The 21,867-nt window shown below is 33.7% G+C and overlaps 2 protein-coding genes across 3 annotated transcripts in view; one reads left to right on the top strand and one right to left on the bottom strand.

The window, feature by feature from the left end:
• The first annotated feature begins 1,625 nt into the window (after nt 1-1,625).
• beta'COP (coatomer subunit beta') lies at nt 1,626-9,439 on the top strand. The gene is made up of 8 exons (XM_011065633.2): nt 1,626-1,785; nt 2,127-2,478; nt 2,978-3,916; nt 4,220-4,455; nt 4,532-4,870; nt 6,164-6,763; nt 7,327-7,641; nt 9,135-9,439. Exons 1-8 carry the CDS (start codon nt 1,783-1,785, stop codon nt 9,174-9,176), a joined length of 2,826 nt encoding a protein of 941 aa, XP_011063935.1. The 5' UTR covers nt 1,626-1,782; the 3' UTR covers nt 9,177-9,439.
• Nucleotides 9,440-19,090: 9,651 nt separating this feature from the next.
• LOC105151752 (uncharacterized) overlaps nt 19,091-21,867 on the bottom strand; it is a 41,609-nt gene continuing 38,832 nt past the window's right edge. For both annotated transcript variants that reach the window (XM_011065635.2, XM_011065637.2), the window contains one exon: nt 19,091-21,577. In XM_011065635.2, coding sequence (XP_011063937.2) covers nt 21,393-21,577 — 185 coding nt within the window. In that variant the 3' untranslated portion in view covers nt 19,091-21,392. The remainder of the gene's footprint in view (nt 21,578-21,867) is intronic.

Genomic DNA, 21,867 nt, shown 5'->3' on the forward strand with positions numbered 1-21,867 from the left:
ATCATTATATATATCTTATATAGAACAACTTCTGTTAATAAAGAAACAAAGTTAAAAATTTTTAAATATGAATTTTTTTCAAGTATCAATCATAGACGTCATTCTAATACTTCTAAAAAATGTTTCGTGCATTTTAGGATGTCTTTGTAATGTCTTATAAGATGTTTCAATGTTTTCTGGGCTTCAAAAGTAATACAATTCAGAAAATTCAATTTCCTGATAAAACTATTTTTTAATTTAACAGAAAATTATTGCTAACTAATTAAATATTGACAAAAAGAATATATTCTTAACAACAATCAAATGTCATTTTTGTCATTGTTTCACATTTAAAAAAAAATCATAATTAAAGGTATACCAAAGTAATCCTTTTATTTGAATCGAAAATATTGACAACTTTCGTATTGACTATTTTGATCGCCATTTTCGATTTAGTTGTCTATAGTCCAATAAGCGCTTTCCAAGCAGCAACGTCATATAATATTCATGCTAGAGAGAGACGCTTGCAAACTGAGACTAGTATAATAAAAAATCATGAATTTAATAATGTATTATTGAAATACTGGAAGAATTCCGTTTGCCTATAGTCACGATTGCACACACCACTCGACATACAGTAGAGTCTCTTTAAATTTGACTTCTGTCTTTCTGTAATCTTTGCATTCCTCATACTTTTATAAGCACTAATTATCATGCCCCTTCCATGTATGGTAGACTGGACATGTTGCGCGCGCATCTACACCTAATTGTACTAGGTTCTCATAGTATATGCAATGTAATTCCATAGGCAGGTTATGTATTGGGTCATCTAAAAAGTATCCGCGGTTTTTTGTCACTAGATGGTATTGACCATCAACATTACCCAATATAACTATTTGTATGATGTATTCTTTTGTAATACATAATATGTGATATATATGTACATATGACTTGTTCTGCTAAGATTATGTACACTTAGTGCACTTTGACAAATTAGCATGTGCAATTGCGTTCGCGCAAGTATGCGATGATTGGTAAACTCGTGCTGTAGAGAGGGTACTCTAATTTTGGCATTCCTCCACTCTTATCGCCTCAGGCCAAATTTAGAGACTCTACTGTATCAGCTGATGCCTAGTAATTTTTCTGCTTTATCAATAAGACTATTTTATTTTTAAATTGATCAATTAGCGATGCATGTATGCAACATGCGATGTGTGCAATAGAAACCTCGAAATATGTTTTATATATATATATATAATCGTAAATTTTTATTGATTGTCGATAATGTCGTTTTTCAATTATTGTATTTCCCGGAACCCCATTGGATATTATAGTCAATTTGCTCGAAAATTTACTCAAAGGTTAAATTTAAATTTACTTGACGGTTTAAGGGGATGTGATTCGAAATACATCAGCGATAAATACATTAGCATATTTTAATTGTGGAAAAGTAATTTTTATTCTGTGAAACTGCTACGAAGAAATTTGACAGGAACAAAAACATCAAAAACGCTTTATCGGTAATACAGGCAGCTCCAGCATCTCGAATCGTTGGTGGTGCCACAAACTCTCAGATTTCTCTTTGGCGATCTGATGATATCGTGTGCTCAAAAGATAAATTCTTTTTTTTTTTTTTATTCAGCGAGTAATGTCATTTGCCGTGTGCGGGCGCCATTTTCGTTCGCGGCATCGGCCACGTCTTAACTTCATGGCAGGAATATCGTGTTTAGAGCCTTGTTAATGTAGCTACAGCGATAATTTAGCACTTGAGATAGTGGATCGTGAATAATCAACAGCAACAAGATGGTACGTAAAAAAAAAAAAAAACAACGCAAGACTATGTACACAAGAAAACCAAGTCACACGCAACAATACCAGAATAACAATATGTCGTGTGCTTGTTACGTTGACATTTGTTCTCGGGACATGTCAAAACATCCATTCCCTTCTCAGGATGATGAAAAATTCATCCGCTTAGCGTAATTAAAAATATCTTATTTTTCTGAATTTCATAGAGAAGAATAAATTCTCTAAACGCGAATCTCACAAACGTAACATGCATACATTTAAAATGAAAAAAATCTTGATGACAGCAAAAAGTACAGTATGAAATTTAACAAATTGTAAATCAAGACTCTTCTGCTTAGCCTCTAAGATTAGACATCAAGCGGAAGCTGACGGCCAGATCAGACAGAGTGAAGAGTGTGGATCTCCACCCGACTGAGCCATGGATGCTCTGCTCACTATACCAAGGCCACGTCAATATCTGGAACCATGAAACGCAGACCTTGGTGAAGACATTTGAGGTGTGCGACCTGCCGGTACGGACAGCGAAGTTCGTGCCGCGTAAGAACTGGGTTATCACTGGCTCCGATGACATGCAGATCAGAATATTTAATTATAACACCTTGGAACGTGTTCACTCGTTTGAGGCACACAGCGATTATGTCAGATGTATAGCCGTGCATCCGACGCAGCCATTCATACTTACAAGTAGTGGTAAGTTAAAAGACTTCGTCTGTTAAATTTTTAATAAGATTAAGTAACTAGGTAGTTTATGTCTACTTCTATTAATGTAAATTAATTTTAATCTCAATTCAACTTATTATCTTTTTCTAAATCTTATAACTAGAACCAAGATTAAAATTAAGCTAAATTGATACGTGTAGGTATTAAAATGATTTATTAAAAATATACCAGTTGATGGATGGAGTACTCAGAACATCTCTCAACAAAATTGTTTGTTTTGTAGTTATATTTTTTAATATATTATATTACAATTAAATTTACATTAATTAGGTTCTTATAGAATAGAAATAGAAGGAAATAAAAATAATAAACTTTAAAACTTTTGGGTAATACTTTTTATTTTTTTTTTTTTTTTCTAAAACAAGGTTTTAAAGAAAATTATATCTGAGGTGTTGTAGCCATCCTATCTACTTAAAAGCTAAGTTTATTCATGTATAATATATAATGTAGCAATGATTTTTCTTTGTAGATGATATGTGGATAAAATTGTGGAATTGGGAGAAGTCCTGGATCTGTCAACAAGTATTTGAGGGACACACTCACTACGTCATGCAGATCGTATTTAATCCAAAGGACAACAATACTTTTGCCAGTGCTTCCCTCGACAGAACTGTCAAAGTGTGGCAGCTTGGTTCGTCCACAGCTAATTTTACCTTGGAAGGTCATGAAAAAGGTGTTAATTGTGTGGATTATTACCACGGTGGCGACAAACCATACCTAATCTCGGGAGCTGATGACAGATACGTCAAGATATGGGATTATCAAAACAAGACCTGCGTACAGACTTTAGGAGGCCACACCCAAAATATTTCCGCTGTATGTTTCCATCCAGAATTGCCAATCTTTCTCACAGCCTCGGAGGATGGTACCGTTAGAATATGGCATGCAGGAATGTACAGATTGGAGTCTTCTCTTAACTATGGCTTTGAGAGAGTATGGACCATAGCATGCATGCGAGGTTCAAACAACGTTGCTATTGGATACGACGAAGGTAGCGTTATGGTTAAAGTCGGTCGAGAAGAACCAGCTGTTTCAATGGATTCATTGGGTGGCAAGATTGTATGGGCACGTCATAGCGAAATCCAGCAGGTGAACTTAAAGGCATTGGGCGAGGAGGCACAAGATGGAGAACGACTACCGTTAGCCGTCAAAGACATGGGTGCTTGCGAGATATATCCACAGACCATACAGCACAATCCGAACGGACGATTCTTGGTGGTTTGTGGTGATGGAGAATACATTATATACACATCAATGGCATTGAGAAACAAAGCATTTGGACAAGCATCGGAATTTGTATGGGCAGCAGATTCAAGTCAATATGCAGTAAGAGAGGGGAACACGACGGTAAAGGTCTTCAAAAACTTCAAGGAGAAGAAAAGCTTTAAACCAGATTTTGGAGCGGATGGTATGATGTCTTACTTCTCTTCTTTATTCTTATTTTATTTATTCTTTATATCCATTTTTCTTTTTACTCCCGACTGTTGCCAACCGAAGGTTGGCAAAAAGAGAAGGAGTGTGCGTTTCACTGAGATCAAAACTTTGTTTTATTTTATTTTTTATATGTATTATCTCTTTCTTTTATTTTTTTCTTTGTCATTATTGTATGTTCTAGTTCTCTTGTTAAAGGATTAGCCTTAGAACATTAATAAATGCTTAATCTATCTATCTCCATGTAGACTTGACTTCTATATATCATTGTCGCTTGCAGGCATCTTTGGTGGATTTTTACTTGGCGTCTCGTCCGGGTCCGGCCTCTGCTTCTTTGATTGGGATACGTTAAAATTGATCCGTCGCATAGACATACAACCCACACACGTATATTGGGCCGAAAATGCCTCGCTGGTAGCATTAGCCACGTCAGACCAATATTTTATTCTGAAATATCATGCGGATGTTGTCGCTAATGCCACGGAAAATTCTGAAGATATTGAAAATGCGTTCGAGGTATGTTTGCATGCTTAGTTGATTTAGTAAACTTTGAGTATTTTCTATTTCTAATTTTTATAAATAATATTTTTAGATGGTAGCAGAAATGAACGAAGTGGTGAAAACTGGCTTGTGGGTCGGAGACTGTTTCATCTACACTAACAGCGTCAATCGCATTAATTACTTTGTGGGTGGCGAAGTGGTCACTGTCTCCCATCTGGATAGACCAATGTATTTGCTGGGATACGTACCAAGAGACAACAGATTATATCTTTGCGATAAAGAACTGTCTGTAGTCTCATATTCTTTGCTATTGTCAGTACTGGAGTATCAGACCGCAGTCATGCGAAAAGATTTCGAAATTGCCAATAGAGTATTGCCGACTGTCCCAAAGGAACATCGAACGCGAGTAGCTCACTTTTTAGAAAAGCAGGTGTGTAATATAAATACATAATAAAAACGAACGTGGTAAAATTTTATAAATCGAAACTTATGAAAAGAAGAGCAAGATTGTTTGTGATAATTTGTTTAATTATCATTACATTAATAACAATATCTTGTGCGGTGCTTTTTATGCTCTTCTTTTCATAAGTTGTGTAATATAATATGATATTTGCAATTGTGTATAATTCTGGAATGCTGTTATGGATAAATTTGTCTTGCCATCTATAAAACAGACATAAAGTGTAAAAAAATTCAATTATTTGGGTGAATTTTTACCTAAAGTTAATGAATTTTCACTTAATGTTAATTAAAAAAATATGAAGCCAAAAATATTACTTGATTATTGGGTATGAATAAATTAAGGGTAGGCTGGAAGATAAGAGCGAGAAGATATGAAGAAAGAATAAAATCAGGAAATGTAGATAGTTTAGTGAAGGTATTGTGAAGAAAAACAAAGATATGAATGGAATAATAAATATAGAAGCGAGAGAGAAAAGTATAATAGAAATGAGTGAGGGATTGAGACAAGAGAAGTAGTTAAGCATGGGCTGGAGGATTTAATTGATAGGAAGAGAGACATTCAAACACAATGAAAGGATAGCAAAACAAGAGAACATAACATGAAATATAAAAGGATAGGTAATAAAAATAGAGAACCGATATATCTAAGGAAAGAAAATTTGGACGGATTGAGAAGAAGGGATGAAATGAGATCTTTAGTAAAATTAAGGTGTGAAAATTTCGAGGAGACTAATAAATACTAGAATATATTAGAAGAAAGTGAAGATGTATATTTTGTGGAAAAGGCAAAAACAATATAGAACATTATGTGATAGAGTGCGAGGAATTGAAAAGTAGATTTGATGTTAAGGGAAAAATTCTATACAGATTATGGGGAAAGGAATTAGATGAAATAAAAAGAAAGGTAATGAAAAAACTTTGGAAGGAAGAACTGAAACATAGGAGAAAAAAAGGAGAGATACAGGGCTGTTGGGAGAAAATAGCTGAGATAAAACAAAGAAAGACGCAAGAAAGTCAAAGAAAGTATGACAGTAGTAAAAAATAAGCAAATGGCTGTGATAAAAGATAAGGCTGTGAGTATATAAACTGTGTGTAAGGAACACTAGGGAGGAGGCAAATAGATAGACAAGTTAAAAAGGTAAAAAAAATAATTAAGAAAAACGGGAAAGGAGAATTTAGGGGAAAAATTATTAATTAGATATTTAATTAGGCGTGTAAAATCTTTTCTCTTCCTGTCTTCATCTTTGTCTCAATTTTACAGGGTTTCAAGGAACAAGCTTTGGCGGTGTCGACGGATCCCGAGCACAGATTCGAGCTAGCACTTGCGTTAGGAAACCTCGCAACTGCACACACTCTCGCCAAAGAAGCTAACAGCCAGCAGAAGTGGCGGCAATTGGCATCCCTCGCCACACAGAAAGGAAAACTCTGTTTAGCACAAGAATGCCTGCATCAAGCGCAAGATTTCGGTGGTCTATTGTTACTAGCTACTAGCACAGGAAACTCAGATATGATACAAAAGCTCGGCACGGTGGCGGACGATACGGGAAAGAACAATATCTCCTTTCTGTCGAACTTTATATTGGGCGATGTGGATAAATGTCTCGATATTTTAATCAAGACTGACAGAATTCCCGAGGCCGCGTTCTTTGCCAGGACATATGCGCCCAGTAAAATCTCCGCTATTATCAAATTGTGGAAGGAGAAACTCTCAGCGGTAAGCGAGAAAGCCGGACAGAGTTTGGCGGATCCTGAACAGTACGAGAATCTTTTCCCTGGATACAGAGAAGCCCTGAAGGTGGAAAAGTTCTTACGAGAAGAAAGCAAGAAAAAAATTCCAGCTTCTGCATTTCCTACCGTTACGGTACGCTCATATTATTCATAAATAGCAGTATTAACAATAAGAATCAAATATTAAAATCTTTGTTATCGAAATGTATTGTGACAAATACCAAGATACGCAATTAGTTGCGCGTTAAGCCTATTGATCGAAAAACAATAAACTGTGATCATTAAATTAATGCGACGCAAATGATTTCGTTGAGACCAATTTATTACTCGACTCAATCTCGAGCGACAAGTATAATAATAATAACAACAAAAGTACTATGAAGGAGTTGAACAATATTTTTATAGATACGCAATCACGTGATAAAATCGAGTCACTCTACTATATTCGTGATAATAAAAATTTTACATTCCCGCTTCTTTGTTATCGCGTCGTTATAGCTCGGGAGAACTATATAAAATCGATCTTGTGCTTGCCGACAAATCTTCCATTTTACCGACAAATCTGTCATATCATTATAAAATAACCATAATTAATAATTACATAAAATATTTGAAAGAATATGTATTTGTACATACATATTGTTGGATGCGTTACAAAGAAATCATATGATTATATAAGTTGTATTAATTTTGAAGTCTAATATCGAGCGAAAGCCGTTGGAGGAGATGTTGGCCGCCGAGCAATCGGGTGCATTTCAATACAAGGACAGCGTGAACAGTACCTCCGAGATCGAGGAGAAGTCAACTGAAGCAATGATCGACAGATTGCAAGATCTTTCAATATCAGCAATAAAGGACAGCCTTTTCCTAAATAAAGCATCCACATCTATCGTGAAGCCAGAAGTACCTGAGAAAGCAACGACGAAGCCCACAAGTAGTTCCAGGCCTCTCACAGTGGATGACGACGATCTAGACATCGATCTTGAAATCGACGATAATATCGATACTACAGTGAGTGTTGCATATTACATATTTGTAATGTTTACAAAACTATTTTATATATATGCATACACTTATAAACGTACAGTAATTTTAACTCTGTCTCTTTTTGTTACTTTTTATTCGCTTTGTTTAGTTTTGCAAGAATATGCATTCTGCAATTAGGAACATTTTATAACTTTACAATTTTAAGTATTTTACAATTTAAAATGATCGATTTACTTCCATTAAGGTAATAATCTGTATACAAATCTTGTAACATAAACATCAAGCTTCGTAATCCTAAGATCGTTGAAGATAAGTCGAAAGCAAAGAAGGCGCGAACAAATAAGAGTTGGAGGGCGTACAATTAGGCGACGGTTTAATGCTCTTAAATATGGATGTAACTTTAGACGGGTATAGTATTACCAAAACACGGCAAGAAAGGGGCTGCATGACGCGCATATACCATACATGTATAAATCTCATGCACGTGCAGAATACACCGAAATGCACGTCCTATTTACATAACTCCTATGTGTATATTATATATCATGGGACAAATACACGTGTAACGCGCTTAATGCGTCGCTAAAAAAAGAATAAATCGCGATGATAAAAATCCAAGTAACAGTAATATAAAAAAAAAATCGCGAGAAACAGCTTACACGACAATCTATTTAGATGATCTTGTGATATTAACGACGCTGTGAAATTAATGGAAATATTTTTTTTAAATTAACTAACTCTCTCAAAAAGAATGTATTTAAATTTATGCAAGCCTCATTTATATCAGCATGCATTTTATAGGCGTATGCATATATGTACAACGCGAAAATCGGCGACAGATCATTAAGCCTCCGCTCCCGGTGTAACTGATACGAACGCGGGAGAACAGTGGTACGCACTCTCTCCTTCTCTTTTTCTCTGCGAGCTTTTGCGAAAGACCTCGGGGGCTTGTTTGCTGCGAGGCAGTCACGCCGCATTTTGTTTACAGACTTGTTGCCATAACACTCGACTCCAGAGTCGAACTGTACCCCTCCTACTATAAGGTTCCGACCATTACTACGTTTTGTCACGCTCTGCCTCCCTTTTTTTTCATTCAGTCGCGATGGTGCATTTAGGAATACCTGCATTTCGATATTTCTCGCTTTTACGATTTCAAGAGAGGGAAAGAAAAAAGATTGTGAAATATTCAAATTATTTTCTAATTATTTCATTATTTTATAAACACGATGCTTGTGTCTCTTATTTAAGCATTATTATTGAGGAAGATTTGTAAAATAATAAATATTTCCTTAAATTGATGCTAATTTGTAATTTGTGATGTATTTTCAGTTTAGTTGCATTCTTCAAGTTCAACAAACCGAATCGGCGTGCAGTTTATAAAACTAAAATATATTTGCTTTGTATATGAACATTATCAAGTATCAAAATTCGCTTTGAATTAGGAAAAAGGAATCTTTCTTATTTGATTTATACTTATCGATTTAAATTTCTTATAATTGAAATATTTTCTATTCTAGGGTGTCAATCTCGATGATGATCTTCTCGAAGAAGAAGATTAACAGTTGAAACAGGAGATGAATGACGTACATCCATCGTTCTTTCTGCTTTAGTCATTCCCGCAAGAAAAGAAGAGAACCGACGCAAATCATGAGAGGATAATGATGAGAATCGTTTAGAATCGAGTATTATATAACATTATAAAATTTATCCCTGTGCGCAAGTGTGTTTGTATCGCTGCATGAATTAATGAAGATAATGCAGCGCGTATTTGCCGATTGCTATCGGTCATTAAAAGTTAAATATATTGTTAATATAACGGGAAGTATAATATGTACTCCTATATTGCATTCATCTCCATTTTATTGTGAATGTTTCCATTTCCTCTTGCCCCTGAATTAACACTAAGAACATTCTTTAATTTATCAAAACGAGCAATATGTCTCTGAAAGTAAGCGGATAAAGAAAAAGTGACGTTCAAAAATTAAAAATTAATCTTTATCAGTAAGAATTTTTTTGACGTCAATAAGTCTGAGTTTCAAGATATTCTCCAAATTAAAATTTGAAGACACAAATAAATATTATTTATTTTTTTATATTTTCTTTTTTATTTTATTATATGATATTATTTTCAATTTGAAGCGGACTTTGATAAAGTTTTAATTTGGTATGTAAATTGATAAGGTAAATATCCGATATATTTTGAAATATCACAAATATGTCGGACGATGAACTCTTTCGTTCGCGCGAAAGGGTCGACCCTAAATTTGGCGAGGAACAAGCGCTAGACATTTTCAACTTTGAAGTGACCGAGTCCGATATATCAGCTGCGCGTATTTGTCACGTTGCATTTCCCTCTGGATTTTCGGACCGGCCGGGAGTGCGTGCGTAAAAGCCGGAGTCGAATCGATACACTCGTACGTGTCACAAGGTGCCGGGGGGAAAAACAAAGAGGCGCAGTTAGCACGAGCCGTACGTGCCCGGCCGTGCACTCACGAAAGAGGGAACGAGCGTGCGTGTTGAGGCAAAATACATTCATTATTAAAACCAACAGGAAAAGGAGGTGCGAAGAGAGTTAAGCTTATCTGAATAACCGAGGAAATAGATCGCTACTATTTTTTCATAGAGACAATAAAACACGATTATTATCGAATAACGAAAATTACGAATAAAATATCTTTTTTATTTATAATCATGCAACGTCATCCTACATCGAAAATGCGCGTTTTTAGTCCCTTAACATTTTCGTATAGACCCACATTTGTTGATTTGAGTACCGCAACATCCGAGTGTGTAAAATACAAAACCAATATAGCGTAATATATATTTTAAAATATTTGATAATATGACATTAAAATATTAACGTCATAAGTAATTAAATATTGATGTCGCTAAATGTAACGTCCAACACAAACGTACGTGCATGTATGATTATTCTGATACTATTACAGAAATACAATACTAGCCAATTTATTACTGAAAGACAGTAATTAATTACTTATTTGGAGTACCAAAAACATTAAACAACAGTGCTTTTAATATTAAAAATAAATAATTAGTTGCTATATTAAATACTTATTTTAATTATTTTAGTTTACTCTTTCAAATTTAAATTGATCAATTAACAGATGTTAATTATATTAATTTAAAGTTAATTTAATTATAGCTCGAAATAAGCCATGACATTGTGTTAATTTTTAAGAAAATATACGAACATTTTTTACTCCATTTATTGATCAATATTAGATTTCTGTAAGGATTATTAAGAGCTCGTTCTTACGGGACGCAAATTCAATGTTCGACGCCCGTGACATTTATTTTATAATAATGTGCATTGATCGAACGTTAATTCTCCCTTTTCAGCCGACGCGAAGTGCGTCGACCGTTGGGCGCAGAGGTGCATTTTTACACATTGAAACACACTCGTTGCAGATCCTCGACTGAACGAAGCTGGGTTCTCCAATTCGAGCCTTGCTCGACCGATCGCAAAAACGCACGAATAAGCTCTCTGGGTTTACTGCGTGCATGCGTTCGATGCAACTCGGGTTTCTGACTCGGATTTTCTGACCGATGAAACGACAATGAGAAAAAAGGCTGCAGCCCCTGTATTCTGTAACTCGTTATGCAGTTGTTATGTGTTCATAACGACAGTTGCACAGATATTTTGCATAATAAAATGAACACATAACAATTGCATAACGAGTTACAGAATTCCACTGTGTAGTAGAAGTCGTGAATTATCGCACTCATTTTGATGTCGCATCGACATCATGCGAATCATTGCGAATGACCCTCATTCGGCGTTTCGTGAGACAATAATAATCTTTATTATACTGCACAGAAAAAAAAATATATATATATATGAATTAATAACTCGTATATGGAAATAGACCAAAAATTAATCAAATAATATGAACACCCACAATTAAAGACAAAAATGGTAGGCCAACTTTTTATTAATAAAAAAAGTCGATAGTATATTTCTCAAGTTCACATTATTTTGTTTATCTCCTGTAGCTACAGACGTGAAGCATTGAAAAAAATTGCTCTTGGCTGATGATTATTTTCGCTTATACCATATAAACCGGAATAAATCTATGGATTTTCGACACCTATTCATGTTCTCATCTCATAACGTGTACTATTGTACATACCCAGTAAACGAGAATGGACTAAAATAGATTGAAATTTTTTTCTCTCCGAATGCGTATTTTGAATAGTGAATACTTTTTTTAGGATTTAATTGGATTCAATTGGATTGAAAAACAGCATTTCCTATTCACAAAATTTTGAATTGAACAGTGTGTGTGAATTCACAATGTGTGTGTGTGTTGTACACAGAAAAATAATATTATTTTTAGATTGAAAGGCATAGAAATATGCTCCATGCAATTCCCATAAATGAATAAAAATGCATTCAGGATTGAAAAACATTCATTTTAACATTCGTGAATCAATATTTCTGAAAATCTGAATCCATTTCAATTCATTTCAATCCATTCTCGTTTACTGGGTATATATATATAATATAATTTTATGATATTAATAATGTAATATTATAATTAATGTAAATATATTAGTAAATATTAATAGATCTTCTCAGTGCTCCGCTGATAAGAAAAGACACGTCGCATAAACTACGTTTACATAATTCAATATGAAAGAGTAATTGTATCATAGGAAATGATATTTTGATCTTTGAAACGTGTTCGACGCCAAGATTACGTCTCAACGCAAAATAAAATTATGCGCACGTTCGGATGTTAACAAGTTTCACAATTTCAAACTAATCGATAAAGCATGATTGCGTGTTCGTCGATTGACAGTCACAATTAATGCACGTCACCTATTAGCGATATTAATTATAAGATGCACCGCATAGTTAATCTGTCTATATATATATATATATATATATATACATGGAAGGAATAGTTTTGCTGAAATATCTAAAAATTTAATTAAATACAGATGTGTAAATAATTTTATTGGACTATCAAAATTACGTATTAAGACGCGCTCAAGTTGATTGCTAACATGTTAAAATTTTTTTGCATCATTGCTCATTATGCTTAAGTTTTCTTAATTATTCCGACTTGAACAAAATTATTTTCAAATCTGTAATTTTTTTACATTCTTCAGTAAAATCGTTCTTTTCATCTGTGTTTACATATCATATTTTGCTTATGTTATCTCATCTTGACATAAAGCGTAATTTTTCGTATATGTGACGTAATTTTCCAAACACTGAAAAAAAAATTTACTAAATCTTAATACATATTTTTTTGAATAATACTAAGTAAATTTCTTTAAATCAAATTAATGGTTTTTTTGTGTCAAATAAATGTATGTTTTCTAACAGTAATAAATATTTGCTTAGAACTATTCAAACAAATATTTACTAAAATTTAGTATTTTTTTCAGTGTAAGATGACCGAGTTATTAACTCTAAACGGTTTTGCACAATAAAAGGAGCAGAGAATAGAGAACAGAGAATAAGAATTTCAATCTATCAGAAACTGTGTATTGCACAATACATGATGAACTCCTTAGTACACGATGATTTATTAATTTCCGGTCTTCCACTACATACGATGAATCATTCGTGTCCCGGATTAATTTTCATTTCATCACTTTAACAAATAACAAGTATTATTAAAAATTTATTACATACTTTTAATCTCTTTTTAGGAAGTATTAGGTTAAAAAAATTATATATAAATGCCATAATCGACTACTTGATATTGCTAGTTTTTCGAAAAAAAAAAAAAAGAAATATATAGAACACGGATAATTCAATTGTGTGTACCAAGGATTAATTAAACAAGAACAATTCCAAGCGTATGTTTTGCGGGCGTTCGTTTTTTGAGCAAGCATTTTCCTTGACAAATCGCGGAACGAAAATATGCGGTTGCTTGCGGTGTTTATGTTAGGAGATCAGAAAACATCAGCCACCGATATAAGAGAGAAGCAGGATGCGGGACAAGATATCTGCGATAATCCGCCCTCCTATCCAGTGCGCGGATCTCGTCGTCGGTGGGCGAACAGCGTGGAGAAACAAGAGCAGGTAGACGAGAGAGAGAGAGAGAGGGAGGAGAACACGGGGGTATGAAGAAGCAGAAGAAAAAAAAGATAGCTCGCGCTCGGCTGTACTCGAAAATAGAAACAGCCGCGTTGACACTTCGCTACAAATTGTCCGCGTCATGACGCCGCCTCGCTTTAAAAGCCACGCATCTCGTGGCGTGTCGCTGGTTTCTGTCTCTCGCACACGGAGAAAAAAAGCCGCTGACCGAAAGATGATGCCTGGAACTAGAGGAAAAAGAAGGGGGGAAGAGCGATCGATAAATCTGCTTTTCTCTCGTGAGACACGCTTCCGCATCCGATCTCTTTTGATTTTCTAATAGTTCGTCTATTTTCGTTACGCGCTGCGGCAACAGCATAACGCGACATCCAATTAGTCTACCGATTATTTAAATTTATTTCGCTTAATTTTTTGTTCGATTATTTTATCTCTTTTTTGAATTGTTCGTCGGATTTATGCGATCTTAAAAGAATTAGTTTGCTCGCAGAATTAGTTTGATCTTAGACGGCGAGGCACGAAGAGGAATCCGACACTAGTTAGGTCTCTTCGAGTTCTTTTCGTCGAGCCATCGAGAATTCATGGCCCTCGCTTTCCTACGAGAAGGATTATCATAAATCGGTCGAATGATATCCGACACTCTCTGATTCTCGAAAATCTACTGATTTTCTTTTTTTTACGACTCTCAATTAAATCCACTTTTAACGACCGTGCATTACAGCGCGGTCTAAACTGTGCTATAATCGAATTAGAACGAAGCGAAATCTCCTCGCGTCGTTAAAAATAGATAAATAAACTCTTTTCTGTCTTTTATCACTTCATTTTTTTTTTACCGAAAAATAGGAAACCAACTTCGATCTCCCTTCGGCGTGAAACTGCCTAAAAAAAAAAATGTACTTAACTTGACCAACGAGTTCATCATTGTAGATAATTGTTTAATAGTTCCATTTATAAAAATTAAACAAAAAATACTAATCTAAATTTTTATTATTTATTTAACGCTAAGTATGTGTAGCTTATTTTACTTGTTTACATTTGCATTCGAATATACGGAAACAATGGTTTTGAAGTATTTAAAAATGTAAATTGAAAATAATTTTGTTAAATCAATCAAAATAATTATTATATTGCACAGAAATCTATCAAAATAATTATATAGAAATGCTCAAGCTGATTGTTAAAGTATAAAATTTTTTTAGCATTGCTCTTAAATTTCTTTCATAATGCTGAAAATTTCTTACATTTATTTTGATGATTCAACAAAAACGTTCCTTCCAGCGAAGAAAATAATATGAGCAAATAAATTCCTTTGAAAAAATTTTTCTAATTAAGGGGAATTTAATACTGATGCATTCTACGAGATTATCAATTAATTAATTCTCATCGATTAACTTTACTCACTCAATCAGAAGAAAGAATTCTTCTCTTTTTTGTCCTTTTCTTTTTATATAATTGCAAATACAAGTTTGACGCATTTTCGCCCGCAATTGACCGATCGCAAAAGCGAAACAGCTTGAATGCTTCTCTTTCAGCTCGAAAGAAAGCTCGCAAGAACTACTCATGTACATGGGCATGGCAGTGTCACGGAAAGCTGCTAATAGTCACCTAAACGATCGTCCTCCGTAGTCGCTATATATCACTGCCGCCCTCCAACTTACACGCATCGCCACGCATGCACGCATGACGCACGTGCGTGTGAATCCCGTGCATTCCTTCCTCGAGCGTCTTTCATCACGTACTCTCTTTCCTTACGTTCGTTCCAATGAACTGCACGAATTCATCGAGTAATAAAAACGCCTCTAAAATCGCAAGAAATATAGATATGTTCTCATCCGCGAAAAATAAGACCGAGGATTTCTTATTCGGAAAATATGTTCCTTGATCCCTTTTAAATTTTTCTCTTTTTTAGATAATCATACTTTAGCTTTATTAAATAATCTAATCATTCTAATCAAATTGCAGGATGGAAATCTTATAATTTGATATTATTTGCTACAACGATACAACTAAAAAAAAACGAAATTTTCCGAAAAATAAATTTGAATATTTCGAATCATTAAAATTGTGATATTAATTTTGAAATGTAATTTTGCAGGTGTAATAATTGATTATGGAGAAATAAAAGCATGTCTTTTCTATTTTTCTTTATATTCCTTTTTTATAAGCAATTCCATAATATGAGACTTTTTTAATTATTGTGATAATTTTATAAACAAATGATAATTTGATCGTTGTTGTAATAAATGAGCGTTATTATTTTAATCAACGTGTGCGTTCTAATATTCTATGTATATTTACATTTTAATTCTTCGAATATTTTTCGTACTACACGCAAAGCATAAATAAAATTCCATTCTAAATTCTGATGAACAATAGACCTTTTAAACAATCTTGAAACAGAATAAAACATAATAAAATGGTGTAACAAACATAAATTTACTTTATAAAGATATGGAATGATATTTCACTAAATGAATCATTTGCTCTGTCAAATAGTCGATTAAGATTACCTCGAGCAATTTTCAAGAAAAAATTACTTAAATACTCATTCATATATGTACAACCTGATAAGCGAGATCGCTTTTTTTCCGGAGACCACTCGTTATTCATACATATTCATTTTACGAACACGACTCAAAGTTGCGTACAGCTGTTATGCGTCATTCAACGTTCTCTTCTGTGCGCTGCAATCCGGATCCGGGTAACAAATTTATCTCAGATTTGTTCCAAGATCCTTTCAGACAGTGAATCGCAAACTTCCATTACAGAACTTAACAATTTACTATAAAATAATAAGCTTAATAACACGCACAACATAAAATAATTAACAATATAAAATAAATAAGCTCGCAATTTAATAACAATATAAATAAACCAACAGTTTAATAAAAATAATCCACTAAGAGTACTTCGTCAAATCTTTGACACCGTTTTGCAAGATCATTACTAATTAAATTACTAATTGCTAATAATTATTAAATAAGTTGAGAGCTGTTGAGATACCGGAATATCAAAACGCGTCTGTAACATAGTTGACTCGTGTAATAGTTAACATGATATTTTATTATACGCTTTAGTAGCGCTTTGTAGTATATATTGCGTGGCTAACTGAGTCTACTATCGTGTCTGTTTGGATAAAATGGATCTGATGTTTACGTTGAGCGTGTCAAACTGCGTTATGTAAAGCATACGTTTCTGAGAGACGAAGGGAATTCGCAAGGATATATACGAGAGTTCGAAGAAGGATGAAATGATGCCTCTCGAATTTCGAGTCCTCGTTAAATCAACCAAGAGACACGAACTTGAAAACAAAATTATTAGAAGTTATTAAAAGAATATAATCGGCAAAATTATAACATTAACTGATATTACAAAAATCTCAGAGATTCCAGGAATTCTTAACATGATTGGGAAGATATAATTAGGTAAATAAAAATCTCATTGCATTTCTGGAAAAATTCTAACTTTATTATCTTTCTTTTTTCTTCATATATATTACGAGCAAGACCATGAAAAAGTAAAAGGTTAAGTTACCAAATGTAAAATAATACGTGTAAAAATGTAAACAAAAGTATATATTTTATACTTTTCCTGATAAACGAGTTTTACTTTTAATACTTAATTCCCGAAAAAAATTAATATATACTCTTTAAATGCTTTGGAGTGGAATCTCACTCTAAAAAAGTAAAGAATGAAAATTGAGCCAGTCTTGAAAAAGAATGATTCAAATTTAAATCTTTAAGGATGATATTCATAGCCGGTTTTTATCTTAAGATTATCTCAAGATACTAAATAATGTCTTAAGATGCTAGATGTATTCTTTGATTGGTTCATGACATCTTAAGACTGTACTTAAGACGGTTCTAAATATAATATAAAATCCGACTATGAATAAGAATGAGATTTCACTCTAAAATTTTATAGAGTACGCGAATATAGTTGCGTATAACAAAATGCTTTCAACAAAATATTTGTATCAGCTTTTCGCAATTTTCATTTTATCTCCGTTAATTTTATCTTCGTACAAAAGAAATTAATATACATCGTTCCCCTCTTGACGTGCGTCGAAGACTCACTTCTTGCAAATGTATATCCGGTGAAATTTATTTGCAGTCTCCAGGAGAAATGCCGTAACGACGTCATCGACGTGCTCTCTCGGTTCCTAGATCGGAAAACAAGATGCACGTGCTATTCCCGCGTCCGATGCACGCGCAGTGTTGACGCGGCCGCGCTCGTAGTGTTCCAGATTTTACGAGGAATATTAAAGCCCACAGTGCACGGTTTGTTTTGCAAAACATCGTGCTCGCAAAACATTCGCCGGCCATTGGTCCAGTTCGCTCGCCCTCCTCCCGTACGCTATTCTTCTCCTTGACATCCTGTGCGGCGGACTTGCACTAGGATGCAGTAGCACGAAACTGCATAGAAACTATTCTCGGACAACCGTTTTTCCTTGGATCAGATATTTTTGGTAACATCTTACACGATACGTAACAAAAATGTTCTTCTTAACGAAGTTAAGCCCTCCACTGGCAACGTTGAATTTTTAAAGCACAATTTTTTATATGTATTGTGAATTCTAATAGATAAATTTAAATTTGTAAAAAACAAGTAAAATACAATTAACTTCTATAATTCATTGTTAAAGCTTTCAATAGCTTACAAATAGGTAAGATTTTTTTCAAATTTTTATACTGTCCGAAATAATATAAATGTTTACACTGAAGTTTGAAGATGCAGGTTGCAGAGTGAAAATTTCGTACTGCTGGCGAGATTTAAAATATTTAGAATATTTAAAATATCAAGTTTTAACCCTCTGAAATCAATCCCAAAATTTATAACGCTGTTATTAATACTGGGCCTGTAAATCTATTTAATTTATGTTAATTAAAAGGTACTAATTCTCAGGAACCAAAGTGACATAATTTGTATAAAACTCATATATAATATAGAATATTAACTATACTTTAATAAAAATAATCGAAATTTGCAGATGTAACATAAAGAAAGTTGAATCATTTGACATTTTTGCAAAGATTTATAATTGAGCGAATCTAATAGATCATCAGCTCCAGAGGGTTAACCGCATAATATTTAGTATGGCATTTACCTAATAACGCATCGCGTTATGTAAGTTAATATGATATTTAATTGATATATTACATTTAGTATAATATTTACATAATAACGCGATGCATTAGATAAATTCCATACTAAATATTACGAGAGTAATGCAGTTTTTATAAATAATCTTTATGATGTTGAAATTAGAGCTCTTAACAATTTTATACAACAATCCTATACCTTAAATAGATTCCTATGAATTAAAATATTTAATATTCAATTAAACATAAACAGTTTGATATCAAAAGTAATTCTCTCGAGCAATTTCCTAAAAGAGAATTGTATTTTTCAATGATAAATAATTAAGATTTATTTCATCTCTTATATAGCCACTGTTACACTTTTTTACACGTGGATTTTCGTCAAACTACTGTACCACAGCGTGCTCATACACGATCTTGGCGTATAATAACTTTAGAATGAAGCGTTACATTTATTAGAAGCCAATTTTAGTGATTTATACATAAGACTAATTCACAGTATAAGTTTCTTAAAATCGTTGCTATATCTACGCTAATCGTATATTTACATCGTAATCGCAGAAACAATTTCGTTCTAATTAGCATAATTCACATAAAACGTACATATTTTGTACGATTAAACGTATACATTATATGGCTCTATTTATTAAATTCTATATCTGTATATATAAAAGAACTCTCTACAACAAGATGGCTTTTCTTTATTCTGTATCTCTCTTCTTACAATAGATTCATATTTACTAAGAGCTACCGTTTCATATCGCAATAGAAAAGACAATTATGTTAAAAAATTGTTTTTCATAACTTGACATAAATTTTAAATTATATAATCTTATTTCTTGGATTTTTAAAATAAAAAAAGAATGTTCAATTATGTTAACTTTAAATAATATATCTATACATTGCAAAATATTCAAAATATAAAATCATAATGATTATACTGAATCGAAAATAAAGGTCAAGCTGGATCTTTACTGTTGAAATAATTCTGTGTGAATTTATACATATATTACAAATTCAATCCAATCAATTCGTATCCAATCTTTCAATTGCAAAGATACATTTTAATACTTTGAGGGCCACATTTTTTCTATCTGACGGATCCTTTGAAATCTTGCAATCTATGTTTTTTTGATGCCCCTCAAAGAGTTAAAGTATACCCAGATAAAGGATCGATTTAAAAAAATGTTTTTTGCTATAAAATTAAAGAAAAAATTTCTTTGAACAAATACTTTCTAGGGATGCACCGGATATCTGGAAAGTATCCGGTATCCGGTATTATCCAGCACTTTTTTTACTACACGGATATCCGATTGGATAGCCGGATATCATTAGTATCCGGGAATATATCCGATTGAAATTTGATATCATTAAATTGTTGATTTTTTCTTATACAAATGTTCTAGAAATAAGAATAAATAATGCATATTCAGATGTTATAATATCTTATTGTTATTATTCTTTTTTCTATAGGTTCTTTTTTTTTTTAGAAGACACTTTCTCGGAATCTGGTCGGATATCCAGAAAAACCTGAAAATATCGGATATCCGACTCAAAGAAATTGCAGATATCCTTCTTGGATATCTGATCGGATATCCAATGTTACATTCTGTCCGGGTATCCGATATTCGATATCCGATAATTAAATAAATTTTTCTATTTAATTTCAAAAGGTAATGTTTAAATTAAAAAAATGACGTAAAAAATTTTTTCTTTAAATAGCCGTATAGCAAAAAAACATTTCTCGAAAAAAAATCTTTCATTGGATTCACGAATAAGGAAACTTCGGAACGAATACTGATTAGAGTCGATCCAAACAAACGCGTTTTCTGTTCTATCGCAATTGAAACGATATCTCATTCCCGTTGTGAACAAACTTTCTTCGCCTCTCGTCCCTCTCGTCAGGATATTAAATACTGTCTGTCAAAAACGATGTGCGCGAAGATATAGAGGTATTTTCAAACGTGTTATATCGTCGAAAAAATGAGGATAAAATCGAGAGATCGTTCTTCGCGATTGTCCCTGTTTTCATCTAACACGGCGGTCTTCGATCGATCAGAACTACAAAAGGCGCGATCGCGGCCTTCACTCTTGCGAAAAAGATTCCGGAATCGCTAAAGAAATCGTCGTATCGCATCATATCGTAATATCTCACATAATACATGCGATTGTCTCCGTATTGCGTGTCGCTTTACGTATTTAACGAACGTGAACAAGTGCACCTACACAGTAAAGACGCACGACGTACGTACCTTTAACATCGAATTAACACAACAATAGCAATTACACGAGTTTCACAAACGTTTACGTTGTATTTCACCGCGCGGTTAGATTCGCGAACGACCATTCAATAACAATTCGCTAAACGATTATCAGATATTATTCGATAATATTTGTTAAATATAATCCGCATTACCGCTCATCGAGAGATATGTTCAGGGCATCAGTTCATGCATCGCTCACCGTTCGTCGAATCGCGAATCCATCTCGTTGCGATCTAACGCGCCGCGCGATAGATCACGTAGGATCGTCCCTCGTTCCTCGCGACGTCGGTTCGTCGCGTAACACGCGCTGCTATTTAATGGTGCTTCCTCTCGTGTTCACATAAAGCACTTGGAACGCGTCTGGAACTCCATCGGCGGAAATCCCGTCGTTGAGACGCCTGACGATGCCGCGGAGGCCATCATGCCGGACGGGACGCCGACGCCGACACCGCCAACGCCGACGCCAACGCCGACGCCGCTGGTCGACACGGTATTGGTCCCGGGCTCTTCTTTCACGTTTACTGCGACAATCGCCAGACGAATTCGATAAAATTGTTAAAGAGGATTGCACGTATAACGTAATATTTAAAAATGTATCATCTCAGTATTTAAACATGTATCATAAAAAGTGACTGTAGGAATTGGAAATTTATACTTTCCGTATAAAAATGAATATTGTCTGTGTATGTGAAACAGTTCGATAAAATCAATATTTATGTTTAATTATACGATTTTATAATTTAAATAAAACATTTTTCCCTTTATCTTAATTATTTTTTATAAAAACATTATTTCTTATTAAAATAATGTT

The sequence above is a fragment of the Acromyrmex echinatior genome, chromosome 7, assembly GCF_024713525.1.
Source record: "Acromyrmex echinatior isolate Ae372 chromosome 7, ASM2471352v2, whole genome shotgun sequence".
Lineage (NCBI taxonomy): Eukaryota > Metazoa > Arthropoda > Insecta > Hymenoptera > Formicidae > Acromyrmex > Acromyrmex echinatior.

Coding starts and splice junctions, on each gene's coding strand:
- beta'COP (XM_011065633.2), top strand. Junction 4,871..6,163: donor CTCACTTTTTAGAAAAGCAG/GTGTGTAATATA, acceptor TCAATTTTACAG/GGTTTCAAGGAACAAGCTTT. Junction 6,764..7,326: donor CTGCATTTCCTACCGTTACG/GTACGCTCATAT, acceptor TTAATTTTGAAG/TCTAATATCGAGCGAAAGCC.